Raw genomic sequence first — 13,791 nt, 5'->3', positions numbered from 1 at the left:
GCTGGTCACGCGAAACAATTAAATTCAACCACTCCAAAGCTATTCAGCAAACAAGGCAGAGTTGACGAGAGTGAAAAGCAGTCTGATATTGGTGGAGAGACAAAGACGGGGACAAGAGTACCCAACGAGGGCGTGGCGGCGCAGCGAAGTCTTGATGCAAACAGGCGCAGGGCGTTCCCTTCCGCCAAGGGCAGCCCACCCATGGCTTCCTTGCACTCGCTACGCTCACAGCACCCTTAGTTGGTCTGAGCACCCACGGCCAGCCTCTTCAGGTGCTCCAAGAACACCTGCAGCGACACATCGTCGGTGAAGATGGCCGCTCCTCCCGCTCCCTGTCCATTGCCATAGATTCCTCCACTCATGTGCGTAGTCGAAGGGTTGAGCTTGCTGAGCAGGAAGCGAGCCTGAGACCCACCCTGGTCACAGACGATGTATCGCGGAATGGGGAAACGGTCCGCTAGCAGCTCGGCCGCGTCGGCCTTTGGATTCTCTAGACACTCCTTGAAGTTCTCGTAGCCTTCTTGATCCTGGTAACCTGCATTGCGCCACTCCTTGATCGTCGTACCGTGGAAGATCAAGACGTGGAAGAAGGTGTCCAAGAGCAAGACTACGTCGGGCCTGATGGACACCGAGTCCAACAAGACGGGCTGAGGCGCTGACTCTAGACCATACGACATCAGAGTTGGCTGAATCATAATCAGGGAGTTGTTCACATCCTCCACATTCATGACATGGCGGTAGTAAGCCGTCTCGTCTGGCGAATTGTTGAACACCTGCAAGAATTGACTTCGGCGCAGGTGGAACATGAACTGAGGGTAAATGGAGAAGTTGTCCTGTAATCTGAAGCTCGTTGCGTCGTCCTTGCGATAATCGGCAAAGCGCTGGCAAAGGCGAATAAGCATCCGATCCAGCCATCGTAGCACATCCGGCGAATCGTCGATCTCCGCCTTGAAGACGGCGATACGAGCCATGAGTACTGCCGATGCTTCCTGATCAAAGGATCCAGCAAGGAGCTGTGTACCACCGCTTGCTTCAGAAGCGAAGTTGCGGGCCATTGTAGTAACGCGCAAGCGGTAGGTACCGCTGGAGTGCTGGTAGTGCGTGACGTACTGGATCAGACCTCGAGCCCCTGGTTGCAGAACTGTTCCAGCCGGTGTCACCACCTCGAAGTAAGTACCCAGAGAGGTTTGCGGAGTGATGGAGCACAGCTTCCACGCCGAGGTTCCTCCGATACCGATCTCGGTCTCGGAAACGCAGCCAGACTTTTTGTTGGCTGAAACAGCGTGTCCGATGAGGCCAGAGACCTTGAGCTCTTTTGTCGTCTGCAATGTGGGAAGAGGAGCAGAGTGAGCCTTGTTTCCTGCAAGCCCGTCCGCTTTCATGACTCACCTGAACATCCAACGTCGCGTTGAATCCCATCAACAGATCTCCCTTTTCGTCCTTGGCAAAGATCTTCTGCAGACTCTGCTTGAAGATACCCATCTGGAAGCTATCGGCCAAGATCATGTTTCCGTTTGTCGCATTAGCCAGTGCCTTCATCTCCAACAGTCCCACTTGGTCCAAAGCTCCAATGAAGATGTCAATGGCGTGTCCGTTCTGAGCGGAGCGACGAGCAAGGGCATCGTAGAACTTCAGGGCTCGCTTGTAGTACTTGACATTGTCCTTGTCAATGTCGTGGTGAGATCGGATACGGTCACGGAGCTCGGTGGAGACGACGTTTCCTGGTCCTTCCGTGCAGGCTCCACCCGAGAAGAGCATGACACGAGCTCCAGTGTTTGGGAAAGTGGTCTCGAGGAGACCGACAGCTACGCCTACGGCTGTCCCCGTGCAACGCTGAGCTCGCTTGTCGTTTGCTACTGGCCAGGCGTCCTTTTGCAGCTGCTCTAGGATGCTGGTCAACTGGAACTCGCACTGACTGACGGGAAGCAGGAATCGAGCTGCGCCGAATCTGGCGCCAGCAGCCCCTTGGGGAGGCTGGGATGGCCCACCAGCCTGAGGTGGCATGCCAGGTCGAGGAGCTGTTCCAGCAGTGAGACCGAGCATGTCCTGAATGGCCTTGGGAGCGTACTCCTTTGTTCCTCGGAATACGTATGACTTGGGGCAGGCCTCGTAGCCGAGCTCGTGGACCTGAGTCATGGTACCAAAAGTGATGAGACCTACGAGGGCATTGGGTGGCAGGAGACTGAGACTGACCACGAGGGCTTCTCGAAGTCCCTTGAGGTCGTCTTCATCGAGGCAGGTGTCTACTACGTAGAGGAAGATGGGTGGGGTAGGCGAGGTACGCGAGAGGGTGTACTCGATGGTGGTATACTTGGGAAGGAGCTCAGCAGGGAGGTTGGTGTTGGAGATGTCTCGGTAGTGAGGTGGGAAAGCATTGCGAGACATGCAGAATGGGCAGATCCAGAGCTTGGCCCGTACATCGATTTGACTGGAGGGAGAGATATGGGGAGAGAAGGGAGACCGCGTGTAAGTCGATGAATGGCATGCATGCAGTGCGAAGGTGTACTGGTAGCTCACTCACCAATAGGGGTTGAGTACAGCTCGGCAGGGTGCCTTGCAGGTGACTGGCTCATAGAGGACAGGGGGTAGGTCCTCTCTCTCCTTGAGCGGGGTGTAGAGGGCGGCTACTGGTACCACGGTGCGAGTTGCCTCTGCGCGGTTCGAGGGCCAGATGTTCCATGAGAGACGGATACCATCGCGGTCCTCGACATCGTCAACGTCTGGTCAGAGGGAGAAGGGGGGGGGGAGATGATTGGTCAGCTCAGTTGAGTACCTTGCAGTGTTGCAGTGCCGTGTACTCTACTCACTCATGATGGGCGGTTGAAGGGAGGTGCGACGAAGAGATGCGAAGGTGTTTGTATGGCAATGGTCGAGGTGTGAGTGGACGATGGGCGCAGAGGAAGGAGTGGGGCCAAGCAACAGAGGCGCGTGGCTTGGCCTGGCTGGCAACCGGGCCACGCAGGCCACGCAGCCAGCCAGCCTTGCGAGTGCCCGCGTCCCTCTTCCGCCCGCCCGCTTCTTGCTGCTTCCCCACAGCGCTCCTCACCTCAGGTCAATCATCGAGGGCGATCAGCCCGTCATGGTCTGGAAAGCCGCCCGATTATGTCACGTATAAGCCACTAGGACTCTTGCGTCAATGTCGGCATCATGAAATAATCCACTCGTGCCTCTCAGGTCAGAGCCTCCAGCGTCTCAGCAACTGGCAGTGCAGCAAGTCAGAGAGAATGCTTGTAGCTTGTACCTATCATTACTGAAGTGGCGTCCAATCGCAAAGGCGCCTGTGAAGGGCCCACATAGTACCATGAAGTGTTGTACCCAGCATATGTCACACCATACACGCCGTTCAGGCTCATACTCAACGCCTTCGAAGCTACCGCTGGCCCAGAGGCAGCAGTGGTCTGGTCTACAGAGCGGAGAGGCGTTGTGGAGGCGCGCCAAGGGAAGAAACGAAAAATCACAAGTCCCCTTTCCGTACAGGCGTCCTTGACTAGAATCAATCGGATAGTCCATACACACCTCTGCAGCATCTCGTCTGGGCAGCTTCATCGCCCTCAGACTCGTCTGTTCCATCCCCCCTCCTGCTCTCATCCTCTATGGGCAAGAAGTCCAGCGGTGGAGCGTCTGCATCGGCGGGGAAAGCCGCAGCCAAGGCGGCCAAGAAGGAGAAGCAGGAGAAGCTCGCCTCGCGAAAGGCTGCAAAGGACGACAAGAAGAAGTCGTCTTTGGTAGCTGCCGCTTCCGCGAGTGGCAAGAGCGGGAAAGGAGGGAAAGGAGGAGGAGCAGGAGGAAAGGGAAAGAAGGCGGCTGCTCCTGCTGAAGAGGAGGATCTGGATGCTCTATTGAAGAAGTTTCAGGCGGATTGGGAAGAGGCACACGCAGTCAATGAGGAGACTGTGGGGGGGCCACCTACTCGTAGAGCCAATGCCACCCTCACGCCTTGTCCCCTCGGAAATGATCTATGGCTGTTCGGAGGCGAATACTTCGACGGAGACAAGTGAGTCGCAGGAAACCGAGCTTCACCGAAAGCATGTCACTTGTTGCTCACTACCCTGCTTGTTCGCCTACTCCCAGAGCTTTCTTCTATGCAGACCTGTACCGGTATACTCCCCCCTCTACCTTACCTACCCACTCCCTCGCCTCTACGTCTTCATCAGCCGACGCTTCCTCCTCAGCTTTCACTGCTTCGGGAACATGGCGCCACTACTCTTCACCCAACCAGCCCGGTCCACGTTCCGCCCATCAAGTAGTCGCAGATCCCCGACAGGGCGGTCTCCTCTGGCTCTTCGGTGGCGAATTTGCTTCTCCCAAGCAGACTTCCTTCCACCACTATCGAGACCTATGGGTCTTCTCCATCGCTACCAAGACTTGGGAGAGGGTAGACACGAAAGTCCGCCCCTCGGCGCGTAGTGGACATCGTATGGTCCTCTGGAGACAGTACCTCGTCCTCTTTGGAGGCTTCATCGATACGGGAGCTAGGACTACATATCTTCAGGACTTGTGGATGTTCGATACTGCGCAGTACAAGTGGTTTGAAATTGCTCAGAATGACCTGAAGAGACCGCCGGCTAGGTCGGGGTTTTCGCTCATTTCGACACCAGAGGGAGTGGCGCTGTATGGAGGGTATTGCAAGCGTTATGTCAAGGGGCAAAGAACACAAGGTGAGAGCGATGGAGCTGCAGAGAAGACGATGGAAAGAAGGAATTGCACACTAACACCGCGCTCTCTCCGCTTGCTCCATCTTGCCAGGTGTCGCCCTCGAGGACTCCTGGTTCCTAAAGTTCCACCCACAGGCAGATGGATCGCTCCTACCTGCCAACACACCACAGGGCGGCAAGATCGAGTGGGACAAGCGGAGAAAGATTGGATACTCTCCCGGACCGCGGAGCGGCTGCACGATGGCCTACTGGGGCAACAAGAATATGGGTGTGCTATTCGGTGGTGTGATGGATCGGGAGGAGGATGAGGAGAGCATGGAGAGTCTACTCTTCGATGAGCTCTTCGGCTACAACATCACTGGCGCGGGACGCTGGGTCTCTCTCAACTTGCGCAAGAAGAAGAAGCAGGGCGGCGCAGGCGGCAAGAAGAAGAGGGAGAAGGCGGCAGCTATTGCAGCTGCCAAGGCGGCCGAGATTGAAGCTCGAGTGAGGGAGCAGCAAGAGGAACAAGAGGAGGAAGCAAGACAAGCTGCTGCTGCCGCTGCCGCCGAGGATCAAGACAGCTCGGATGAAGAAGAAGACGATGAAAATCGACCGCCCGTCGACTATGAGGCACGGTTCAAGCAGGCATCGGCGGCGGCAGCAGCAGCAGCAGCCACTGCTGTTGCACCGTCGAAGCCTAGCCCAGGCTCTGCTTCAGTTGCTATCGCTACCACCTCTGCGCCTCCCTCTAAGCCGTCCGCTCCCCAACAGCCGACAGAAGAGGACCTAGACGAGGATCCAGATCTCTCCCGTCCCCTTTCCCGCTTTAATGCGATGCTCGCCGTGCAGCGCAACGTCCTCTACCTCTACGGTGGCATCCACGAGACTGCTTCCCGCGAATACACCTTGGACGATTTCCACGTTCTCCAGCTGGACAAGATGGAGCGTTGGGTTAGTCTCAAGGAGTGTCGTATCGAGGGTTTGGAGTGGAACGAGAGTGATGAAGAGGACGACAGTGATTCTGAGAGTGAGAGCGGTAGTGACTCTTCCTCAGATGGTGGGGAAGGAGAGAATGATGCGGCTGCGCAGGAAGGAGAGGAAGTGCAGTCCCTCAATTCCCATTCGGATCACGAAGGAGAGGGAGCAGACGATGATGCTTCACCGGAAGAGGTGGCTGCTCGTCTTGCCAAGCAGGAGCAAGTGAAAGAACAAGCCCGGCAGGCCTATGGTGTTCTCAAAGGTGGAGCTACTGCCGGTGGAGAGACTTCGGCAGAGCTATCGGAGGAGGAGAGACAGCGCACACCTAATCCGGGCGAGACGTTGCGGATGTTCTTTGATCGTACGCGAGAGTACTGGGCACGTAGAGCCTTTGAGGGAAGTCAAGGCGAGGTGAGGGGAAAGGAGATGCGCACAAAGGGATTCGAGGTGAGTCTGTACAGCCCAAGAGAGCTTGCTTGAGCGTGTCGTAGCCCAAGGTTGAGATCAATTCAGCTGACCTGCTCTCCATCCTCGACTCCAACTTCTTCACTCAGCTCGCTTCGCTACGGTACGACGAGTACTCGCCTGTCCTGCGGGAGATTGAGCGTATCCAGGCTCAAGCAGGTCTGGACGCAGAGGAGATGCGTGCCTCGGCTGCTCGCGCCTCGAATGGTCCACTGGGTGGAGGAGGCGTGGGTGTCGAGAGTCGTAATAGGAGGTAAGGGGAACGGGGTGATGATCGATAGCCCATCACGCGGAATATACACACTATTCATGCATCTTTACTACTGAGAAGCGTCAAGTCTGTACAATTGACTGAGAGCGATCACGGCTGCTCCCGCCTTTTTACATCGCCGCTGCTCCTGCAGGACTGCTTACCACTGCGAGCCTTACAGCGCCCAGCTCCCTACCCAGCTCAGCCCATCCCACATCATGAGAGTCCTCCACTTCCCCCCACGTCTCCACCTGTGCATTCGTCTCAACCCAAGCGGCCTTCATTGCCTCTTCCACTCCCAATCTACCCTCTAGCAGCGCAAGAGAGAGGTAGAGACTCTTGGTCAGATGCAGCGATTTCTCCAGACAGGCGAGGTGAAGCGCATCTAGTCCTTGCAGGTGAGAACGCAGGGAAGTGATCAGCTCGGGAGGTTGGTTGATGACTAGCGTATCCTGAGCAGTGCTGGGACGATGTCCGAAGCGAGAGGAGACCCAGTCTAAAAGTGGATCCCAGTGCTCTGCCTGTAGACGCACTAGAGCCTTCGGTGACGATTCGTGGAAGCTGAGGAGCAACGCAACGCAAAGCAAAGCAAAGCAAAGTGTCAGCTCTTCCATCGCTCCAAGCTCGCAGTGTCCCCATCTCCTCTACGACTGCTCACTTACCAGATCGTATCCGTCTGCGCATACTTGAGCATCTCCTCCACCGCCATCTTCCTCTCCCCCTCCTCAGCAAATCCATCAATCGCCCTTGCCACAAGACTTGTCAGTGGCAACGCATGACTCTTGATCAACCTCTGCTGAGAGTCCCATTCATGCACAATTAGCCGAGCCAACAAGGGGTGATGTAGGGGCACAGCGAGGAGTGAGCCGGAGGGAGTGCGAAGTGAGCGGGATTGATCTAGTTGAATCTCGTAGTGTGTGGGTGTGGAGCGGAGAGAGACTGATTTCCAGAATCGACGCATTTGCGCTGAAGCGCGAGTCGTATCGGAGGGTTTTGCAGGGGGGGTAGGAGGTGTGAGAGGAACAGAGGTAGAGGAGGAAGAGGCATTGCCGCTACTGCTACTGCTGCTGAAAGGGCGTGAGCGTAAGCATGATGCTGTTCGACTGACACTGCTACAGCTGGTCGAGAGCAGCGCCACCCTGCCGGCGGAGCTCGAGGCTGATGATGATGATGATGATGCCGAGCCGATCGGAAAGCTAGCCGCAGCTCTCCTGAGAGAGAATCCAAAGGACGTCATGATCAGCGCCTTGTGTTGTAGTGTTGCTTGCAAAAGATCGGTAGGCAATCCTACTTTCTTGCCCGCCGGGAAGAAGAAGCGGACACAGGGCCTGCCTCCGTTCCGATGGAGCATTGTGTTTCCGCTCCCTGCTCCACTTGCGGAATACGGGCATTCACTTCTTCCTAACAAGTCACTTCTGAGACCATCAGCATCTGATTCTGCTCTGGGATTTCACATCTCCCCTTGCTCATGCTGGCACCAAAGGGCAGTGGAGCAGGAGGTAGGGCGGCGTATCTCCTCTTCCTCACACACCACCTCCTCTCTTCGACGAAGCAGTCGCAGCTCCGTACCTGGGCCAAGGACCTCTCCCTAGTAGGGCTCGCCAAGCGCGGCTACCCAGGTGTGATCCTCCTCCTCGCCTCCTCCCCCTCTTCTTCTTCTGCGACGTCTTCGAATCGCAAGGACTCGCCTGAGAATATTGGTGATGAGAGCGCAGCTAGGCTCGAGGAGGTAGCGAGGAGGATCAAGCGCATGCAATGGGCTTCGCAGGACCTCCGTCCCGTACAGCCTCTGCAGGCCCGCACTTTCACCCGCCTGCAGAGGGTACTCGGTGAGCGGCAGGGAAGCGTAAGCGAGACTGGTTCGGATACTTCAGCTGTCCCCAAGGGAGTGAGCGTGAGAAGAATGATTCCTCTCTTGTTCCTGGATACTATGAAGGAGATCAGCACCCTCTTCCAAGAAGCCGACCAGCTCGCGCACCCTGCCGCCGAGGGAGGAGGCAAGATGGATCAGTCGGCCAAGGCGTCACAGGAGGACAGCCAGGAGCTTTGGAGGGACATCTGGCGCAGAGAGATGAAGCCGCGCTAAACTAGATGCTGGAGAGGTAGACTGAGCTCAACGCTACTACTACTACTACCATGGACAAATCACCCCTATGCTACATCGCCTAGAGAGCAAACATACAAATCGAGCAGAGGCAGAGTCACTATCATGGGAGACATTATTCATATTCGTACAGTGAAGCATTAAAGGATCCTAGATACATGCTACCTTCTGAAAGAAGGGGGGGTTGGAGGCTTTGACTGGAGAAATGACAGTGTTGCGCTCGGCTTCGCGGGAATACTCCGCCTTTGTCGCGGCTCGCAAGCTACACATCTCGTCTGCAAGCAAAGCATGGCTAGTTGATAGCTGGCACCATCTGCCACATGTAGACGAGGTCACTGAACAGCAGGAGGGGATAAGGAAGACCTTGTATCAGCTCAACAACTCCTTCACTGGCTATGCACCCTGCAACGCACTACTACCAGACACTCACGCAAACTCCTCCTCGCTCAAATCCTGCTCTTTAGCAGCCTGACAGATGTCCAGGCAATTCTTTGCCCGCAAGCTCTTCGTCGACGCATTCGTAAGAGCGCTCATGACGGACTCGATGGCCGACTCCGTCGCGCCCACGGCCGAAGAGAAAGATGGGGTAGACTCGGCCGTCGTCTCGTTGAGCTCGACGGGTTGCCGTCGCAGGAGGGCGACCTTGTTTGTAAGGACTCGAACGAGGATCTGAAAGGGAAAAAAGACAGTGGGACATGGGACAGAGAGGATCGGAAATCAGATTCAAGTTGGCTTTCCTACACAGCACGCCGCTTCGCGGACTAGCTACTCACCACCCAAGCGGCAAACGTCTGCGAGTGAAGCAGAGACAAGTCGTATGCAGAGTTGAGGAGGAAGTGGATAGTACCGAGAAGGATCTCCGACGCTCGCTCGACGGGACCACGGCCAAAGGTCGTGTTGTAGTCCAGACCAGTGACCTCGATGAAGAATGTGTGGATGGTAATAATGGCCAGGCATGTATTGGCCTCTGTGAGGAACGCGGAAAGGGTGTAACATCAAAAGTCAATCAACTGTTGACCTACAGTCATGTCGCCTGTGCCCTCCTCGCAACGACTCACCAGCGACGATCCAGTCTGAATCTATGCCTCTTCTCTTCGGAAAGGTGGTCAGAAAGTCCTTGACATCCGAGTCGAGCTCCAGCACCTGCGGAGGTGGTCGCGACATCAAGCTCAGTTCTGTTCCATTTCGACTAGCGATCATTCTCGCCCGTTTGAGCAGACTGGCCGACTTGACGAGCAACGAGAATGAGTCTGTATGCCCCGCACGGAAGAGATCCGGCGAATTGAACGTCTGCTGCGAGTAGACGAGATCGGTATCTTCCTCGACCTCTTCCATCTGCACAGGCATAGTGGTCGTCAACTGGTTCTTCTCGTCACAGAAGGTCGGCTCGTAGTGCCTCACCCCACCACCGCCATACGTGTCGGCAATGTAGACCTGCCAGAAAGCCATGCGTTGCTCGTAGTCAGCAATGGAATTCTCGGGAGGGCCGATGATGCCGCGAGTGTATCCAATATGGTCCCGGTCGTTTGGCATCCTGCCGTACGCGGTAGCACTCATGCCACGAGCGGCGCATGCAGCGAGGAGGAAGTACTCTCCGGCTCGACAACGCTCGCTGATGCCGTACCTGGGATGGGGAGAAAGAGGTAGGAGGGTCAGCACCTTCTCAGTCTCAAATGCGGCAGCGCGAAGCCTCTCAGTTCGGTCCTCCTGTCCGCAAGTTCAGGTGGTCTCACCGCCCTCCGAAACTCACAAGACCAATGCGGTTGCTTGAATCCATTCCCGTGGCCTAGAATTGGAGGTAAGAAGCGCAACCTCTATCTCCCTCCTGGCCTTGGCCAAATGGAATTCCCCAAATGACGAACCCGGCCCAACGGAGAGCTCTGGTCGTGAAGCCTCGAGGGGGTGGACGATGCCCAGCAAGCCTCTCCCACTGGCTTCAAAGTCGTATGCCATCTTCTCATACATGGACGGCATGGCATTCTTGCCCGGATTGTCTGCCGCCGTCTCGTCTTCGTCTGAGGCTTGACGCCAGAGAGGATTGTGATCACGTACTGGGCCCAGCAGAGGGGAGTACGGCTCGGCTACGGCCAAGACGGCGTGGATGAGGGAAGGGTGAGGACGTAGTGGGTGACCGGGCGGTAGGCGGAACCTGGCCAGCATGAATTTCTTGCAGAACATATTCCGTAGAGGATGCTTGTCAAAGAAGAGCTTGGCCATGTGGTGAATGGTCTCGGGGGTGGGGAGGTCAGGAGTCAGCTCGGGCAAAAGCTGCCTGAGCATCAGATCGATCTTTGGCTTATCCTCCTCCTCATCGCCGTCCCTCTTCGAAGTAGATTTGCTTGGGCCGCTGAAACTCGCGTTGGCGGCCGTAGGATTTTCCGAGTAGATGGGGTCCATAAGATTGCGTAGGCTCATCTGGGGATTCTCGCCATCACGTACCGATGTCTGATACACCCGTCGGACTCGGGCTCTCTGACCATGCGAAGACTGTAATTCCAGGACGATGCGCTCGTTGCGTAACTCGCCGTGTCTGCCACGATGGAGATCAGTGTAGCTGGTTGGGGCCGTGGTGACAGTATTGACGGTTCTAGGACTACTGTCCGAGCTGATCACACCCGGTGAGGGCCCTGTCGCTATCATTGAGGGATTGCGATTGCCTCGGCTGCTGGGACGAGAGGCAAACGGCATCGAGGCCTCGGCTTCACCAATGCGTGCCGATGTAGACTCGATTGTTGTCGGGTGACGTGCGAGTATAGGCGTGGTGAAGGCAGCGTCGGCCATGGACTCGGAGGCGGATGCAGCAGGAGAGCTAGGACTGTCCTCTTCGGGATAGACACAGTCTCCAGGAGGCACGTCGGCCGTGAGGGCATGGCCTCTGGCTGCTCGCTTTTGAGAGCGACCACAAGCGCCGCAAATGGGTCGTACGGCATCGCATCGGGTCTAGATATGAAAAAAGGGGGGGAGATTGACAAGAGGTGAGAGATCTGCTTGACTGAAGAATGCAAGGGTTCGACGAGCAGCGGACAGCAGTGATTGTCATGCCCACCATCTTTCGCGAGCAGCCATGAAAGCTCATCTTGGCTCTGTACTTACCTTTCTTCGCTTGCACGTCAGGCATGCCTGCTGCTTCTTGAGGTAGGGCTGGGAGGCGTCCCTCGCCATTGGCCCTCCACCGGGGGCTCCCTTCCTCTTGCCCAGCCCTTCGGGCGTGCTTCTTCCGGCAGCGGGAGAGTAGGTCATCGGTCCTCTTGAATGAACCCCGTGCGAGGGGTCACCATGGTGAGAGGAGTGTGGAGCATGCGGCGATCGAGAAGGTCCCGCAGAGGGGGGAGTGGAAGAGGAGCTTGGATAGAATCGCGACGAGTGGGAGTAGGCGCTGCTGGACCCGTGATAAGGAGTGGACCCTGAATATTGCGATTCCGTAGTGGCAGCCCAGGAGGGATACGCAGGCACTCCAGATGTGTAAGGGTAGGGAGGCGGTGGAGGCGGTAGAGACGACGAGGAGGCGGAGGAAGAGGAAGGAGCGTCTTGGTAAGAAGTAGAAGCGTACGCATGGTGTAGGTGAGGGTAGCTGGGATTATGCTGTCCATATTGAGTCACATGAGAAGGTGGAGGAGGAGGAGGAGGGAGAGGGGGATGCAGAGAGCGCGATGGCTGAGTCTGGTACTGATGTGAATGATAGTGATGCTGTTGTTGCTGCTGCTGCTGCTGCTGTTCTGGCTGTTGTTGCTGGTAATGATGGTATGATGGTTGTTGTTGTTGTTGAGAGCTATGATAGAATGAAGAGGAAGGAGAAGAGGGCGATGCTACTGGTGCTGCCGCTGCTGAAGAAGATCCCGGTCGTTGGGATTGTGATGAAGAAGATGAAGATGATGAGGAAGGTGGTAACGGTGGCCGTGATGGATAGAAGCGCGGATCCATTGGCATCGCTGGAAACCCCGCAGGTCACTGGGTCTCTCCCCCACACCCTTCGTCGCCCTCTCGTCGCTGTCCGTAGTCCTGTTGCGTCTCTCTGAGTTACAGGAGAGACGCGGTGAGCGGTACCGATGTGCAAGGGAGCACTGATATGACTTCGGCTTCGGCTTCGACTTCGGCAGTGGGCAACTTTTGGACCGAGGTAGGTGGTGAGATGAAGAAAAGGAAGTGGGAAACGGCGAAAGCGGACGGCGAGAATGGAGGCGAAACTATGTGAGATGGGGGGAAAACAGAGGTAAGAGGGGGGACGGGGAGGGGGAGAGAGACAGAGAGACAGAGAGACAGAGAGAGGAGTGTGTGGGCGGGAAGGCTGTTCCGGACCGGAGCTGGTATTGGAAGAGGAGCAGGGCAGCCGGTGGTCCCCCCTCTTTCCTGTGAACGGGGATATCCGAAATGAGTAGCGTCAGTGAAGGGCGGACCAATGGCCAGGGCGGCACAATTGCACCGTCAGGCGAATCCAGTAGGTAGGGGGGAGAAGGTGAATGGAAGTCCCATACTGGTGCTGGTGCTGGTGCTGCTGGAGGATGGCCGATGGCGGTTAGTGCAGACTGCTGCTGCTGCTGCTCCTGCCTGCCTGCCTGCCTGCCTGCCTGCCTGCCTGTCACAGTAGATCCCCGTTCCGACTCCGCTGATCCCATCCATCCCTACGTACGACTGAAGATCAGACTCAGATGGCCGTGGTGGTGTTACATCTGCAAGCTTCTGCTAATCCTGCCTTCGCTTTGGCTCTTTTTACCCCCCTCGGCCCATTTTCCGCTGCTGCTGCTGCATTCCATGCTCCCCCCTTTATGCCTCCGCCTTTGTTCCTGACGCCCAAGGTACACTGACGCTACGCAGGAGGCAGAGTTCTCCGTGTGTGAGGGGGGGAACAGAGAGCGGAAATGCTCACAGGTCAGGTCAGGGCCCAATCATACTATTTTCATCGTCTCCAAGCCCACCCACGCTCGTAATGTCCACTTTCCCTTACCCCCGCCCGCATGGCCTCCGCTGCAGATGGATGGCATCGCTTCTGCAAACTGTCTCTGGCGGATCAGCAGAGCAGCCGCGGGTCAGTGGTAAGGCGCCCTTGCCCTGAAAGTGCAAGCGGCCTCCACCCTTTGCCGCGTGCCTGTCAGTCAATTCACCTTCCCACACCCCGCCGCTGCTCCCCCCGTCCTGAGGAGAAGTGAGTGTGAGGTCCGTCGGGTATTCGGTGCCTATGTCCCGGGCTCTCCACCCTTGGCTTGCCTCGCCTTGCCTTGCTTGTGCCTTGGCCCTAGTCAACCTTGCCGCTCCTTGCCCCCTCATCGCTCCGTCGGGGCAAATCAAATCGGGAAGGCTTCAGACGCCGATTGAAGGAGATTCAATTTCAAAAATGGACCCGGGGGCCAGAAGCTGCTAGG

General features: G+C 56.7%; 5 protein-coding genes across 5 annotated transcripts; 2 read left to right on the top strand and 3 right to left on the bottom strand.

Annotated features, from left to right (window-relative positions):
• Window position 1: 1 nt before the first annotated feature.
• On the bottom strand, window positions 2–2,888 carry BCV69DRAFT_258232 (putative SEC23). Its single transcript, XM_025490642.1, has 4 exons — window positions 2,808–2,888; window positions 2,522–2,720; window positions 1,390–2,428; window positions 2–1,322 (listed from the first exon to the last, which is right to left on the bottom strand). The coding sequence occupies exons 1-4, from the start codon at window positions 2,809–2,811 to the stop codon at window positions 237–239; spliced, it is 2,328 nt and encodes a 775-aa protein (XP_025349206.1). The 5' UTR covers window positions 2,812–2,888; the 3' UTR covers window positions 2–236.
• Window positions 2,889–3,593: 705 nt separating this feature from the next.
• Window positions 3,594–6,337, top strand: BCV69DRAFT_276736 (hypothetical protein; the record flags this gene model as incomplete). Its single annotated transcript, XM_025491120.1, has 4 exons — window positions 3,594–3,994; window positions 4,072–4,658; window positions 4,747–6,062; window positions 6,107–6,337. 4 exons carry the CDS (start codon window positions 3,594–3,596, stop codon window positions 6,335–6,337), a joined length of 2,535 nt encoding a protein of 844 aa, XP_025349205.1.
• Window positions 6,338–6,379: 42 nt separating this feature from the next.
• On the bottom strand, window positions 6,380–7,306 carry BCV69DRAFT_258226 (ATP12-domain-containing protein). The gene is made up of 2 exons (XM_025490641.1): window positions 6,993–7,306; window positions 6,380–6,891 (listed from the first exon to the last, which is right to left on the bottom strand). The coding sequence occupies exons 1-2, from the start codon at window positions 7,289–7,291 to the stop codon at window positions 6,462–6,464; spliced, it is 729 nt and encodes a 242-aa protein (XP_025349204.1). The 5' UTR covers window positions 7,292–7,306; the 3' UTR covers window positions 6,380–6,461.
• A 492-nt stretch (window positions 7,307–7,798) lies between these two features.
• BCV69DRAFT_298237 (hypothetical protein) lies at window positions 7,799–8,416 on the top strand (the record flags this gene model as incomplete). The annotated part of the gene is made up of 1 exon (XM_025494195.1): window positions 7,799–8,416. The coding sequence occupies one exon, from the start codon at window positions 7,799–7,801 to the stop codon at window positions 8,414–8,416; it is 618 nt and encodes a 205-aa protein (XP_025349203.1).
• Window positions 8,417–9,223: 807 nt separating this feature from the next.
• On the bottom strand, window positions 9,224–12,489 carry BCV69DRAFT_163006 (hypothetical protein). Its single transcript, XM_025489442.1, has 3 exons — window positions 11,528–12,489; window positions 10,185–11,374; window positions 9,224–10,058 (listed from the first exon to the last, which is right to left on the bottom strand). The coding sequence occupies exons 1-3, from the start codon at window positions 12,359–12,361 to the stop codon at window positions 9,437–9,439; spliced, it is 2,646 nt and encodes an 881-aa protein (XP_025349202.1). The 5' UTR covers window positions 12,362–12,489; the 3' UTR covers window positions 9,224–9,436.
• Between the last annotated feature and the right edge of the window lie 1,302 nt (window positions 12,490–13,791).

The sequence above is a fragment of the Pseudomicrostroma glucosiphilum genome (assembly GCF_003144135.1).
Source record: "Pseudomicrostroma glucosiphilum strain MCA 4718 unplaced genomic scaffold BCV69scaffold_4, whole genome shotgun sequence".
NCBI classification, from domain to species: Eukaryota; Fungi; Basidiomycota; class Exobasidiomycetes; order Microstromatales; family Microstromataceae; genus Microstroma; species Microstroma glucosiphilum.
This window is presented reverse-complemented; position numbering and strand designations above follow the sequence as displayed.

Bases quoted from the DNA above. Each gene is read 5' to 3' on its own strand.
- BCV69DRAFT_258226 (XM_025490641.1), bottom strand. From the start codon at position 7,291: ATGCGTCGATTCTGGAAATCAGTCTCTCTCCGCTCCACACCCACACAC. The intron at 6,892-6,992 runs GTAAGTGAGCAG...GTTGCTCCTCAG, and splicing joins GCGCAGACGGATACGATCTG to CTTCCACGAATCGTCACCGA.
- BCV69DRAFT_163006 (XM_025489442.1), bottom strand. From the start codon at position 12,361: ATGCCAATGGATCCGCGCTTCTATCCATCACGGCCACCGTTACCACCT. The intron at 11,375-11,527 runs GTAAGTACAGAG...TTTCATATCTAG, and splicing joins TGACGTGCAAGCGAAGAAAG to ACCCGATGCGATGCCGTACG. The intron at 10,059-10,184 runs GTGAGTTTCGGA...TCCCCATCCCAG, and splicing joins CAAGCAACCGCATTGGTCTT to GTACGGCATCAGCGAGCGTT.
- BCV69DRAFT_258232 (XM_025490642.1), bottom strand. The intron at 2,429-2,521 runs GTGAGTGAGCTA...CTCTCCCTCCAG, and splicing joins GCTGTACTCAACCCCTATTG to TCAAATCGATGTACGGGCCA. The intron at 1,323-1,389 runs GTGAGTCATGAA...CCCACATTGCAG, and splicing joins ACGCGACGTTGGATGTTCAG to ACGACAAAAGAGCTCAAGGT.